The 16,262-nt window shown below is 36.4% G+C and overlaps 1 protein-coding gene across 1 annotated transcript in view; it reads right to left on the bottom strand.

Moving 5' to 3' along the window:
• Positions 1-16,262, bottom strand: part of LOC139691407 (bromodomain-containing protein 8-like) — a 101,878-nt gene that overhangs the window by 69,802 nt on the left and 15,814 nt on the right. The window contains exons 7-8 of the mRNA XM_071589206.1: positions 3,545-3,733; positions 1,745-1,826 (exon numbers count right to left, since the gene is read on the bottom strand). Coding sequence (XP_071445307.1) covers positions 1,745-1,826; positions 3,545-3,733 — 271 coding nt within the window. The remainder of the gene's footprint in view (positions 1-1,744; positions 1,827-3,544; positions 3,734-16,262) is intronic.

The raw sequence follows: 16,262 nt of genomic DNA, 5'->3' as shown, positions 1-16,262 counted from the left end.
AGAATCCCCTGCAAAGCAGTCTCATCCTCACTGTATACACTTCTCCAAACAGTGCTTCCACTTTTTGAAACTGTACGGAAACGCTTCTTTTGAAATGCTGAAAAGCTCCTCCATTAAATTGTTATCTATATCTGGAATGGTGGCAAATCTTTTTCCTTTGAACCGCCTTCTCAGTTTGGGAATAGGGAGCAGTCACATGGGGCCAGGTCTGGTGGTGAGGGTGAGTGGGGTAGCACAGTGGTTTTGTTTTTGGATAACACTCATGAGTTCTGAGAGATGAATGAGCCAGCACGGTGTCTTGGAGAAAAAACCACTTACCCCTCTTCCAAAGTTTGGGCCACTTTGCCCTGTTGGTCTCTCTAAGGTATTTCATGACCCAAAGGTAGTTCTCCATGTTCACTATCTGGCCCTAAGGCAGGTATTCATGATGCGTTACCTCCTTTACATTAAAAAAAAATAGTCAACATCACCTAGATTTTTGAGTGAACTTTTCTAGCATTTTTGGGCTAAGGAATATTTCACTAATCCATTGGGACGATTGCCCCTTTTGTGTCGATGTCATATCCATAAACCCATGATTCATTGTCTTTTGTGATCCTGGACAAGAAGGTTTCATCCTCTTCAGCTCGATCAAAGAGTTCCTGACAGACTTGTTTCAGGTCACCTGTCATCAGGCAAGGCACCAATTTGGCAGTCCATACATCCTCAATTTTTCAGCACATTCAGCATGAACCAATTGAGATGCCACACTCCTCTGCAAATTCCCTGACAGGCAAAAGTCGATTTGCACGAATGAGATCGTTCACTTTCTCCATGTGGGGGGGTCATCAGTCGACGATGATATTTCACTGGTTGCCTACCTTTTTGAGCTCTAATAATACCTTAAACAAGAGCTTTTTTGAAACTGGGAAACATCTCATAACACGTGGCATGTTTCATAGCATCCTCACCACAATCCTTGGTAATCAACGTTTTCACAAAGGATTTTCAGAGTTTCACACTGTATTTTACCGAATAACTGCTCCTTCAAAGAGCTCACTTCTACGGGTTCCATTTTTCACCGCACTCCAGGAACACCCCTTCACATAAACAGCCTTAATTATTAAAAAAGATGTCAACAAATCGGTTAAGATGGCTGTTTGAGAAGTTTCCGTGGACACTACGCCTACAAGCAGAATGAAATACAACTAACCGGAGGCATGCTATTTAAAAAATTGGGAACCTTTTGAATAGACCTCGTAAAGACATAAAATTGAATATACTGCATACTTGACACTATGCATCATGGAGGGTTGTTGGCAAGTTAAAGAATCTACAAACTGCTTTAGGAATGCAGGATTTTACGTTGACTGTGATGAAGTCACTCCAGTTGATTTTATTTGCGATGACAATGATGCAATAGACAATGATTTGAGTAACTAAGCAACTAATAGGTAGTAATACCTAAGGTACCAAGATATCAAATGCACTGTCCAAAGTAGAATCTCACAATAATGAACCATGCAATTCGGGAACGACCACTGGATTCCGCCAGCAGCATCTTTCTGACAACCGAACAAGGCTTACTCTTGGCTTAGCTCATGAAAACTCATGTAACTACACAAACAATGTCATTACAGCTCAATGCTGCAGTAAAAGATATTCATCTAGAGCTGTATAAATATAGAGCATAGAAGTATTCTTCATCATTATTGCATTTTAGTAATCATTGTATCAAAATCTGTTTAAAATATTAAATTCTTACCAGGTGATGAATTCAAAAGGCTTGTAATGGTAGGTGATGAACCTCTTTGGGCTGTAATGGCAGAATGCAAGATAGAAGATGCCTGTAAAAATAAATGAGAATGGGGGTAAAAGTCACTCACAGATTACATAAGAATTTTCATCATAGGCAGAATATCATCTTATATCAATCCATGGAAATGACCTAAACATTCGCAGAATGCACCTAAATATTCAAAATTCTTTAAGAGTGAGATCCTTACCCACTGGCTAAAAGAATGAAAAATGTCACCAAATAGTTCCACTTTTTAAGTGTCTACGTTTTAATTTTCTCCATTGGGATTAGATTTTTAAAGAACTTCATTTGCTTTGTTATGTGAGAACTGACCAACACCGAGACTGACTTACTTTAAGAATATCACATTGAATAAACATCTTTGCAAGTTATAAATTTGCTCCAGAATGCTACATTACATTTGGGCCAAATCATCATTTTTTTGGGAAAGAGTGTTGTTTGACAACAACACTCTTTCCCATGAGCTAGCTTGTAGTTTTCCTAGGAGTAAAATTGAGGCAACGCGTGAGGAACAATACACAGCAATCAAATTCCATTTGGGTAAATATGGAGCACAGCTCTGGCAACAAATATATGGCGGCTGTGTCATGAACACTGTAAATTAGTACCGTCTGGAACAATGATTCAAAGAGTTTAAGAGAGCACGCACGCAAGTACAAAAGATGGGTCCACCCGGGGAATATGGCTCCTGAAATCTGCAATAAATGAGCTGCATTGTTGTCTCTTCCACTTTGTATTTAACCCTTCTATTTTTCAGGATTTTATATGAAAATGCATTGCCAGTGAATATGTATTACCTCTGCATAAGACTTGTTTGTACCTATGGCTATGGACTCCACAACATTTTGTGTTGATATATTGTGTGTGTGTATTTATGTGGGTCTGTGTATATATACACGCATAGATGTATTAAGTCAAAACAACATTGTCTACCTCCTCATGGTCCTTACCCCACTCCATGCAAGTGTTCTCTCTCCAATTAAGAGTAAGATATGGACATCCACATTTGAAACTATTATCTCTTCAGTAGACACTACAGATGATTCTGACATTTATGAAGCTTGGTCTGTACCATGAGTACGAAGAATGGAAAATGTTGGAATTGATCCTCGAAAGGGGGTGGGCACTACTTGTAAAAAGGTCATGTGGCCATTGATTTGGGGTCATATTAGTACTTCGAAAATCAGGCTCAGCACTTGCTGATTAGCACTTGTCCAATTAAAGATATTACAATGCAAGATCATTAATCCATACGAAAACCGCTCTGCGAGGAAAACAAGCATATAAAAAATCTTTTAAACTTTTAAAAATAACTCATCTGTCTAGGGTTTAACTGCTACTTAACATTACTATTAAATGGGTTACATTAAAAATTCTCATACTCCCCTTAAAAAAATGCTTATTTGAATTTCTGATTACTCACAGCAAATGTTTAAAAGAAAAGAATATCAAACATGCTTAATGTTAATCTAAATGAGGTTAATTTAAAAATATATGCAATAGGTACTTCATAGTGGAAACAAATTTGATAAAAACCCATTTAAAGTTAAAATACTTTATGAATACATAAATGAGTAATAAGATGAAAAGATAATACCATACAGTTAATACTTATACTAATTAAATGCAAGCAATACTAATAAGTGCATAGGATGGCATGTGCATGAAGAGTAGACAGTCCTAATGAAAAGTGTCAAAATACTGAAAAAAGAAGTGGGATGTGTTTGATGAGGATATTTCCCTCACCTGCAGTGAAGGTGCTTGAGATTGGCTCTTCAGGAGAATGGTGAGGAGGGGTGAAGTTGGTGTGGGTGTTGTTGCTGGTGCCGATGAAGTGCATGGCAACTGAGCAGGAGTAGGCTGGGGGGATGACTCCCGCAGAGGGCTGCAAGGCTTTGTCTCTCCCCGTCCCTCCAACGACTCATCACCAATAACCTACAATATCCAATTATCCATGCTCGTCAGGTCTCCATCCAATCACAGAGAGAAGCTTGAGTTTCGGGTTTGGAAATGCACAAACGTTCTCATCCAAGGCACAGGGGAAACATTCCAAGTGATGGACCAGAGTCACATTACATTTCGAGCAAGCCACTTAAAGCGAAAAGGCCACGAATTTTTATGAATTATTTACCATTATAATTATTACTTTCACAAAAAGCATTGATTTATCAAGAAGATTTACATCATAGCTATAAAATATTTAGCTTGAACAGACCAAAAGCACACTTTCTTTGTTCGCTGCCTTAACTATGTTAACCAATTTTTACTTTGAGAAAAGTTCTCACAGCCATACAGGTGTTTGCCTGTAATTTCTAATCTGCAACGCATCATTGACCCCTCCAGGTTGTTGAAACCATTGCAATAAGTAACTGCTGTTTATAAATATGAATTTTCCATTCAATTATATGAATTCATTCTAATGCCTGACTCTGTGATGCTTCCCTTTACAAAGCTCTCTCTTTCAATAGGATTGCAGGAAAATAACACAGAACTCTTGAGCATTCATTTTAAATTTCCATTCTAAATGACATGCTCTGAAGATATTAACCCACACATCAACAATCATTGCATTAAATTATATGCATGCCATGCAGTTGCATTGATGCACGTGGTAGGATGTGCAAGCAATATTTGAATGGAAATGAGAGTGGGGAAGAAATTTCAGGGATATGCAGTCATTAACACTAGTATGATGTAAGACCCTAATCCCTCCTGCACTTCTGATTCTTTCAATTTGCAGCTTGCCTAATACAAGCAGCAATGAAGCAAAACTAAAAAGCTACTTTCACTGAAATTTAAGTAGTTCACAGGCCCAAAAAGTTGCATGCCAACACATTTCCTAATTCCCGTTTCAAGTTAGCCTGTCGTTAAAATTCCTACAGCTGCAGCCTATTCTGTGTTCTTTGCTGCATCCGTCTTAAGATCAATAGTCAGGGCTATTTGCTTTTTTCATTTATATTATTATTGAATACTTTTATTTCTTCTCGGAGGCATCTAACTAGAAAAATGACTTGATGAAAAACAGACTATGTAGAGGGCTTACTTCATTCACAATTACATTTTCAGAAATCCTTTTCTGCTTAATATCAATGAGTAACATAAATTCTGTTAACGATTTAAGTATACTATTGCTGCCTATGTTATTGTTTCTAGCATTATCATCTTGTGTTTAAACTCTTAATGCCTTCAATATTACATGCATTTACATCTGTCAATAAACTGTTTAAATTGACCTGCATTTTAACCGGCTACAACTTTTTCTTTCACGACTACATTTTTCTGACACTATGTCCATTGCAATTCTCATATTTAAAAAATCCTAGGTTCCTAAAACAAGATATGAAATCTGGAGTTTCATATCAGGAATCCAAGAGGGCAATTACAAACTGCTAACTGCCTGCGGAGTTCATCTGCCAATGGTATAATACCATCCGAAATGAGTCTCACCACCCAGAGCAATTACGAAAGGCAGAGTGACTCCGCCACTCGGTATTATAGCCCCAGAAGTGAGTCTCGCCAACTTAAGTGATTATGTACGATTTTTGGACGGAGTGATACCACGGCAAGGGGTCCGAGTTATACCACGGCCAGGGTGCCCTGCCCTGAGTATATTTTCAATATGGCAGCAGCTTGTTTACATCAGTGATATTCACCTGCTTATTTAAATCATTAAATTTGAACATAGTGCTATGAAGCACAGTTATTTTGCATTAAAATAACCGGAATGGTTGAGTGAAAGCAGGTGAAGTGAAATTAGCAATATCGGGCCTTTAGAAAATATCCCATAAGAACTACGCTCAACTTCTCTATTTTATCAATGCAATGTAATTATTAATTTTGTTAGCAATACCTATATTATACGTGGAAAATATTTAGTAGATTCCAACACAGGGCTCTTGAACTATTTTTTGTAAATACTTCACTTTCATTCGAATTTGTGGAAGAAGAAATTCATGAAACAAAACATTTATGCTTAGAATAAATCCACAAAATGACGTACTTATGAATGCGGGATACAAGTAAACACTTTGAAATAAGTAATGAAGAATTCATGAAACATTCTGTGCCTGTATGTGGTTTGTTATTTATTAATTGGTGTTTGTACAATTGCGAGTTGCCAAATCTATCCATGTGTTATTTTGACATTCTTTGTTCAATACCATTGGTTATTCAAAGCTATTCTAATTGTTACACTTTCATGTTTACGCGATAGGTGATTTCTTGGGTACACCGTTTGTGCAGTGCCTAAATTATTGCTTTAACATTCTTCGTGACTATCAAATATTTTAATTCGTTAGCAATGAGATTCAAGACAACAAAGAAATGGTATCTTGTTGAAAATTAAGTCTCTAGCTTTGTGATCTCATGGGGGCAATTACCGGAGGTACCTATAAAAGCCCGTGTGATCACTAATGCATCAATATAAATATTATATAGGTAACTACAGTGGAACCTCATAATACGAGCATAATCCGTTCAGCGATCTTTCTGGTAAAAAGACACACTTGTTAAGAGAAACAACTTTTTGCATTTAAATTAATGTACAATAAGATAATGCATTCCACGCCATGTACAAGGTCTATTCAAAGAAAATTATGTATACATTGTTTAGGATCGCGGATCCCGTTCACCTTTTCTTCTATCAAGGAATGAAGCAACTGGGAAAGCGAACTCTATTAATCAAAACTAAAAAGAATTAAAATAAATTGCTTAATATTTAAGACGCACACCTAATTCTTTTTTACTAGAAAGCTGTCAAGAGGCATCTTTTTTTTGCCAACACTTCAAAATTAGGTACAAATGCGACTCAGAATGATTGTTAAATGAATTTATGGCGCGCATCGCCACTGCCTTATAAGGGTGATGCCACGTATGCATGGTACAATGCAAAAGTTCCACATCACCTCACATCTACTTTAACCTGTTGTTTTGGAGTTAACATTTCTTGAAGGCTTGTGGAGACCCTGAATGGTAAAAAAACAGGGGTTCCATTTTCAAATCGCCACTTGCATTGGCACCAAGTAGTAGCGTGAGATGGTCTTTCATTGGTTTGTGACCAGGCAATGCATTCTCTTCTACTTTTAGCAGCACAAATATATGCTTGCTTTAGAAGCTTTTTCCAGAAGAGACCCATCTTGTCAAAATTCAAAACCTGTTACAGCAGGTAACCTTCATAATCTAACAGCTTTTTGAAGTTCTCTCCCCTGCCTTTGAGTCAGAGCTGGCTACTTCACCATGCCTCACAATGCTGTGGAAGATGGCTCTTCTCATAAACTTCTCGAACCACGCATGGCTCCCTTTTAAATATTTGTTTGGCTATTGATGATCATGACATTTAATTTATGTGGTCGGCGAAAATTGCTTTTGCCTTTTCACAAATTGTATACTCGTTAATGGGGTCAGATTGCATTTACTTTTCGTTCATGTCTATGAGAAGAACATTTAAACATAACAGAGAATATGCATTGCATAGATACTCTTGCCACTCTTTTTGAAGCATCTATCTCCTTAGTCTTGTCCGTGTTCTTGAAGAAAAGGCCAATCGTAGATATTGACTGATTTCTGATGTGCGTACTAGATCACCCACGCTCATACCTTGATCCCAATTTTCAATGATTTTACTTTTCATTTCTACTGTTATTTTTCATTTTTTTTCTCTTTCCAGTATATTTTTCTCTGGGGTCAATTTTAAAACTATGCACATAAAATCATGAACAATATGTTTGAACATAAGTTTGGAAAAATGTGCTATCACTAATGACGTTAATATGCTAGTGGAACGAGTGCTCGAGACAAACTGCAGTAGCAGGCGTGCAATGAATCCGGAAAGTTCCCTCTCTTCATCACTTGTTATGCAAAAATTTGCTTTTCAAACGATTCATTTTCAGGACCAATATCTTTGCTCATTATGCGAATTATTTGCTGTGTGAGGACCTCATTAAGCAACGTTCTACTGTAACTTATGCGATACAAAACTTGTCCATGGATTATTTAATTTAATATAGTAAGAGGTTTCTTGACATAAAATACCAAGCATTGAAGTTCATTGAGCATTGTTTTGATAAGCTTTTTCACAGGTTACATAAAAAAGGCTATAAGATATACAAGGTTCGCAAAAATAGTATTGGTAACAATTTTTTCCTGACGTGTGAATGAAGTTCTGAATTCTGAATGTCGGTAAAGTGTGCTCACGATTGCAGATCGTATATTGATAAGATGACAGTGCCCATTATTATCACAGAAATCTTGGCAATACAAAAGATCTGCGCTCAACTTGTCTCGAAGGTCTTGAAGAACGAACAAGAGCAGAGCCAAGTGCCTGTTTGCAAAGACCTTCTGCAACCTATTGAGGATGACCCTGACTTTTTGGACAACCCCCTCACAGTCCCAACTTGGAAAATGGGCTTCATCACTGAAAAACACAATTGTTTCCTCAGGGACGTTTTTGAGATGAGCCTCACATGCTTTCCTCGGAGAATTGAAGTCATGTTCGGAGGGTTCCTGCACAATCCCTAACTTGTAAGGATGGTAATTAAGGTCACCGTGAAGAACCCGCCACCCTGAAAGATCAGAAAGGGCTGATGCATATTGGTGCACAGAACGCCACGGGGATTGCAAGATGGCAGCTCTTACTGCCTCAAGGTTCTTAGGTGATCGGATGGGACTCCAGTTCTTTGTCTTGTTGCACTCACGGTGTCCAAACTCAGTCACCCATGTGACGATTGATTTCCGGTCCAGGACATGACCCAATGGGGCTACAATGAAGCAATATCGGAAGGCCCGCAGTGTTGCCATCACAGAACATCCATTTGAAAAGTAGGCCTTGACTTCCAATGCACACTCCTCAATGTTCCAACGCATGATAGCAACTGACTGGGATGGGGGAATACTTTAGAACCCTGGCTGTCAAATGAGACCACTCTTAGCTAGCTATGACCTATAGAGCCTGATTGGTGTGCATTTCAAAAAAGGAAGTTATGTTGTTGCACCCTGCATATTGCTTGCAAAAACATCACCCTTAAGTAAGCTTAGCGAGTATGACTTGGTAAAGGAAAATTACTACAAAAACAAGTTCAAAGCGTTGAAGATGGATTAAAGTAAATGTAAACAAGAAAGGTATAACACTGATATTCCAAAATATTACAGCGAATTTGGCGGTGATACAATTACTGTAATGATACCCAAATATGTCTTATGTAATGCCAAATCATCTGCATCATTAAAGACCTAGGGTGAGATTTAAAAAACTTCAAGTAGTATTTTCTCTGAAGGAAAGGCTAGATGACCACAAAATGTTCATGTATTTAACCTAAAAGATAATAGCATAATTGACTATACTGTGAAAATATTGCCTAAAACAAGGGTCTGACTTTTAAATATATAAATCTTTGTGAAGAAGGCGGGAATTAGTACCACATAAGAAGCCACCATCTGGCTCAGGTTGACTTGCTCCTTCACCATGCCTCACAACACCATTGATGCTGGCTCTTCTCGTTAAAGTCGCAAACCAAGCACGGCTCCCTTAAATAGTTCTGTAGTTGATGATCCTGACGTCCTCCTAAGGCAGGCAAAAATCACTTTCCCCTTCTCTTAAATGATATCCTCTTTATTAGTGCTTCATTGCAAATGCTTTTTGTTTATGCATATGAGAAGCAACCTTTCAGCATCATTGAGTGATCATGAACCGCCCCAGTTGGCGGGCAACGAGTTGGTTATAGTTACTGGTCCAAGAAGGAGATCTAAACATCCCCCTATTATTGGCACTGCCAAATCTGAGTTCATTATGTGGTAATCTGATGAAAACCCACGTACATGTTTGGAACTTCAAAGAGAAAATTGCGGTAAAATCAGTTCTAGACTATGTTTGTGACAAAATTATGGGTCATGACATCGAGATAGAAGAACTTGAGGTGACTAAGGGTACTTATGCATCCTTCTGTGTGTCAGTAGACATTAAACTAAAACAAATTTAATCTAACCCAGAATTTTAGCACACTGGTATATTTGTAAGAATTAATTTTTCTCAGAAAATCTTGACAATCATAACAAGGTTAACCGTGACAAAGAATCTATCTGTTTCATGTAATAGCGGTCCTATGTTAAAAATTTTAGAGTTAAATATTCAGTGCCTAAGTAATAAACTTGTGGGTCTTGAAGATGTGGCCACAAGTGAAAAACCTGACTTCATCTGTATCATTGAGCATTGGTTAAATGATATAATTGTAACAATACCAGGTTACATAATTGGTAAAGGATTTTGCTGTCAGAATCATCAGCACGGTGGTGTGGTTATTTATGCAAGAATTTCAGAGAGTAAAAATCATTCGCCTTGACCGGGATTCAAACCCAGATCCCTCAATATTATATGGGCATGTGGTGCTATGGGAATAACCTCATTCTCAATGAAACAAAAACTCAGGCCATGATTTTCTCTGCAAAAACCTGTCATTCTGATAAAAGTACTTCTCAGCCTATGTCAAATAACTTTAAAATTATTAACGAGTATAAATTTTTGGGAATATATTTTGATAAATACCTGAAATGGGACCTGCACATCACAAATCTAAGTAAAAAATTAAATTCTGTGTACCATCTTCTTACAATTCTGAAACATACTGTTAGTATGGATGTTTTAAAAACGCTCTACTATGGTCTTTTTTACTCTCTTGTATCATAGGGTATCATAATCTGGGGAAGTGGGTCATCGACTAAGTTAAATAAAATATTTATTATTCAAAAGAAATTGCTTAGGTCCGTGTGCAATAAACCCTATAGAGCCCACTGCAGACCTCTCTTTCAAAGCCTTGGCATCTTAACAGTCCCTAGTGTTTTTATTTATAATTCGATAATTTTTGTAAAAAAGAACATGCATCTATTCCCATCAAATAATGGCACACACACCTATGGGACTAGGACAAGAAATCATGTGTGTGTAGTGACTGCTAGCATGACAATGATGTCCAAGGGACCTCGTTCTCTGTGCATCCAAATATTCAACAGGCTTCCCATTAGTTTAAAAAATGAGAAATCACTCTCTTTTTTTAAAAATAAGTTATTTATGTACTTAAATGAAAAATGTTTTTACAGTGTGAACGACTACTTCAATTCTGGGTAATTCTGAATTTTATATTGTGTAAATCCTTAACTATGTGTGTAGGTGTTATTTTATTTTTCTTTTCTCTGGCTAATAATCCAGTTACTGTACTTCTTGACGTACCCTATACGATTACATAATTGTATGATATTCTGTACCATACTATGTACTTGTCAATTGGGGAAATAAAATTATTATTATTATTATCTGGTGAGTGCTTTGGCCAGTTAAGCTATTGAGGCATCCTCTTAAACTCTGAAATTTTGGGGCTTTTAGAGGAACAAGATGTTGTGACGAAATACCATACATATATACCGTCACTGGCATTCATAGTCGTGCGCGACGCAGCACAGTCCACGAGGTTAAAGCCAACTTTTAAACACTTAGGCTGTTTATACCTTGACAAATTACATACGTTGGAAGAAGAACATTGTTTTCCATTTCTTTGACATAACATGGATTTCAGGAGTTAGTCAGCTTTTCATTTTCCGCTCCTAATTTTTTCTGGCTCATATGGAAAAGCAAGATTTAAATAATGGATGAAATAACTGTGGAAAACTTTGAAATTTTCATCAACATTTTCGTAAACTATCGCCAACTGAAGTGACCCCAGCCAGTTATGTGGTTAAGCAACACACAAAAATAATTAGCATTAGATTCACTAAAGTACCTCCAATATTTGACAACATTATATGGTGTGGCATTTTCGCATTGATAATAAGTACACATTACTGCTGATTGACCAGACAGTAGTATCAAACACTTCTGCATCAATTTCGCTTTCAAGATAATCAGTGAAGATATTGTCTAATACAGTTTTACTTTTAGCCGTTATCCTAATTGGAGAACTAACTAATGGTTTCAGGTTATAGGAATCAAATACTTGCAAAATTTGTCTTTGATCTCATCCATCAAACATTAGTTCGCAATGAAACGCACCGGTTAGGATAAATAAAGGTCTAGATGAGTGATTAGTTAAAGTATACAATAAAAACTCAAGTTTTTGGAGAAATGACATGAATATAGCCAAGGGAGACATTCTATACATAACCAAAATAACAAAAAAAACGGTCAGCCATTATGAGCCTTACAGCTGAACATTCATATGTTAATTCTTCATTGAAATTCCTCATGTCATGCTAAATAGTATTAAAAAAAAAACTAGGCTCTTCATCATAAATAACCATAATAATTTAAAATTATTACAGCCATTGGAGTTTCTTTCCCCCCCTCTTATTTTAACTGAGAGGCCGTAGAGCTCATTATTTCATGCTATAAATAACCACTTCCAAAGAAACTGCAGGAAATGAAGCATAAGTAACTTTTAACCGCTGATTGCATTTCAATGCCACAATTTCAGAGAATAAAAATAATTCCCCTTGACTGGGATTCGAACCTGGATCCCTCCATGTCCGATCGAGTGCTTTGGCCAGTTAAGCTATTCAGTTAACTGGCCAGTGCTAGCCAGTTAACTGGCTAAAGCACTTGACCGGACATTGAGGGATCCACGTTCGAATACCAGTAAATGCGAATAATTTTTATACTCTGAAATTGTTGCATTAAAATGCACACTAGCAGATGACTCCGTTAAAAGTTACCGTGGCTTCATCTCCCGCAGTTTCTTGGAATAAGCTGCACATATTTTAGTTGGCCTACTCAATGACAGTAAACCCCCTAACATACCACAATGGTTAAGTTCTTTCATACCTTCATGTCTCGTGAAATCGCACATCTGAAAAACAAGTACCGTATTTTCCTATCGATAACGCACGTGTTATCGATACAAAAATGTTCAGGTGATAAAAAAAATTATGATGTGCCTTATGAAATACAAATTTAAACAATCCAAACATTTACATGCCTATGTTCACAATAATTTATAGAAGAGTTTTGCAAAAAAAAATTAGTTGGGAAGCATGGCTTTCTAATTGCATTCTATTTTATACAGCAATGCTACCGTTACAGTTATTTGCTCTCATAAATCCACGAGAAAAATAAGAAACATGATTTCTATACTTCATTTATTCTAATATGTGGTACTTCTTAATTCTAATACATGATACTTCACATATACATAGAGCACGTCGTATTGCATACACGTACGCATAAATGCATGATAGGATAGGTAGATCACTTGAATTCAAGAAATTCGTCACCTGAATCACGGAATCAAGAATCCCTGAATTAAGTGCATCTATTATCTCTTCAGGTACATCACCGAGTTCACTCTCCGAAGTTATCTCTTCGTCATCTTCTAGCACTGGTGTTGAAATATTGCCTGAAGCTTTTTCAAATCCTTTTTTTGCAAAAGTCTCTCTGACACCCTGCCAACTTTCCAGGATCCACTAGCTTATTTCTTATTGTGTCATGCTTTTCTGAATTTCATCATTGTTTAACATCTATATGTACATATGACGTGTCCTATACACTTATATGATGTATCTATTACACTGTGTCAGTGTCTTCTGGGCAAATAAAGATTATTATTATTATTAAGACACTCTTAATCCTTCCCAATGCTGTGTAGTCTTTCATACCAGACATCATCCACTTTTCCCAACTAGAACGTAACTTTGATTCAAAAGATTTATTAATGGATAAATCCAGGCAGCCTCACCATTTCCTTTTTCTTTCCTGTAATTGATGACTTCTAGCTTAAACATCGCTGTATACGATTTTCTTCTCCATGGGTAATTTTCTTGAGAAAATTCTAAATTACAAAAACTTAACTCAATTCAGGTTTGAAACAGTCACCATGTAGGCAGCACTTTCATAGAGCTTGGAGGTTGTATAGAACAGCTGAGCGCCAATACTAACAAAGTGAAGTAAAGCAAACAAAACAAGAAAATTCTAATTCATTCATTCTCTAATTTTTTTATATATGATTTACTGAATGTTAATTTTTATAGCAAATAAAAGGGCACACAAACCTATGTCTCGTTTCGACTTACGAATCAGAGCAAAAAAGCAATAAGGCTGCATATTGTGTTGGCCTGTAAATTTTGTTTATTTTCTGATCTTTCCCTTGCTCGGAATTAATTTCAATCGCCTGACTCTAATCTTCTGTATACTTACGGTAGATATAGCCACAGGCAATTATGATTCCATGTATTCATTGGCTGTTACCATCTATTAGTATATGGATTAGGACGTATAATTTTACATATATGCATACAGATGCATGGAATCTATACACGTTCAAGATAACTATGAAGCCCTGGGCACATGGTATCTCTATAAATTCATGATAACTACAAAGTTCTGGGTGCGCGTTATACGTAAGGTGTGCGTTACTGATGGGAATATTCCGTAAATTGAAGAATACATTTTCACTTTTGGATTGCAACTCTCGCATTTAATGCAGAAATTCATGTCATGGAGTTGCAATAACCTATCTTCTGAAAATTATTTAATTTTTATACTTACATCAATTTAATATTTTTATCATCTATTGACAAAATGGATGTTGCATCTGACCGGGAGAAAGAGTGTCCTTGGTGTCCTGTAGCATAGCTGAGTTTCCACGGGTGTTATCACATAACAAAAGAATACTAAAAGACACCGTCAACCATGTACAGTATGGTTCACTGTGAACCATACTGTGGTCATTCAAGCCCTTTGGTTGGATTTACAGTAGACAGATGGAGTAGATAGATGTGCTTTATATTTTGCCTTGAGAGCGCATGGGTTTTAAGCATAATCCCATTCAACCTCATATTTCCACCAAGTATTACGGTTCTTTAGCCTGATTCAATTTTATCTAAAATTTCAATTTTCTGGTTCAATATACCTTATATTCCCATAGATAATGCGTGCGTCATCTATACAAAAATGTTCAGATGATCGCAAAAATCACAATGCGCGTTATGTAATGAAAATTGAGAAAATCAAAACAGACGAATTTGTACACACACTATACATAATTTTTACGCGCATATATATATATACATATACATATATATATACACATATATATATATGTATATACAGATGCACTGCATCTATACATGTTCAAGATAACTATGAAGCCCTGGGCACATGGTATCTACATAAATTCATGATAACTACGAAGTTCTGGGTGATTGTTATCGATGGGAAAACACGGTAAAAAAATAAAGTGTGTGCACTCCACTACTATCTTCTTGCCTGATAAGTTTCTACATTTTAGACAGACAACATGATGATTTACATAAGCATACTAAAGCATTTTGGTATTATAAATTTGTTAAACATTTTTTATATTTAATTACACAATTTGGAAATGACATCAGGTATGGAGTTTAAAAGTTTGTTTCACCAACAGCACTTAAAGCCCTATCTTACCAGGAAGAACCACAGTAAATTGTAAAATTAAGAAGGGGAAGATAAACAGCATCTTGACAAAACTGCATGGCATGATTCCAAAGAAACTGCGGGAGATGCCACAACAGTAACTTTTAACACAGTCATCCGCTAGTGTCTAAACTTTGAAATTGTTGAAATTGTTGCATTGAAATGCATGGCATGAATTCAGGGAAGGAAAGGATTCACGATATATTAACTACGTAGATTTTTATGGCCTTATCATTTAAACAACTTTATGCTCATTTGAGATGGTTCCTTCAAAAGTGTAAAAAGTTTCATTGCATTAAATTTTGAGACCCAAAATAAAAACTGTAAGCAGTTAAGCAGTATAAAAAGGTTGAAAACAAATAAAATGCAGCAAGTTCTGGTACTCACATTGTATGACAAAATCAGTAATGAGAACCACTACACAAGTGCTGACAAGAAGAGAATGGAAGATTAAAAAACCCCTTCAAACATTACAAAGAAATGATAGCAACAATTTTCCACTAGATAAGTTAAATAGTACAACCAGATTTCAATGTATTACATCATCTTCAGGTCAGGAACACCTGAATATAATGCAATACATCGTAACCCAGTCATATTATTAAACTTATCCAGAGGAAAATAGTTACCATCATTTCATTACTATGTTCAAATTCTACCACATCTCGCCTGAAACTACTCGATTTCTTTCAAATATTAATAAGAAAATCCAAAAAGTTGACCAAATGGTAGTATTAAGAATGTATTTTCAAAATTATGGCTAGCAAATTATCATGGCAGCAAAGAATTGAATTTATTCAGAAAAAATTGCTACTTCCTACCATTGCCAACAGCAGAAGCATTTTATTTGTTCACAATTTGCCATCCTTGTTCTTTTTAAATTATTTTGCAAATTAATATATCCAGCGTCTTGAAAAAGGGATTGACAGAACACTTCATTTCCACCAAATTTCTGCTATTACACCCCGGATTTCCACTCCTCGAGTCATTTTCAGGTGAAAATACAATTCATTTGACACGCCCCCTTCACTGATTGTG

This window comes from Hetaerina americana, unplaced genomic scaffold (assembly GCF_022747635.1).
Source record: "Hetaerina americana unplaced genomic scaffold, ioHetAmer1.1.p SCAF_34, whole genome shotgun sequence".
Classification (NCBI taxonomy): domain Eukaryota; kingdom Metazoa; phylum Arthropoda; class Insecta; order Odonata; family Calopterygidae; genus Hetaerina; species Hetaerina americana.
The sequence above is the reverse complement of the archived record's forward strand: the minus strand, read 5'-3'. Positions and strand labels throughout refer to the sequence as shown.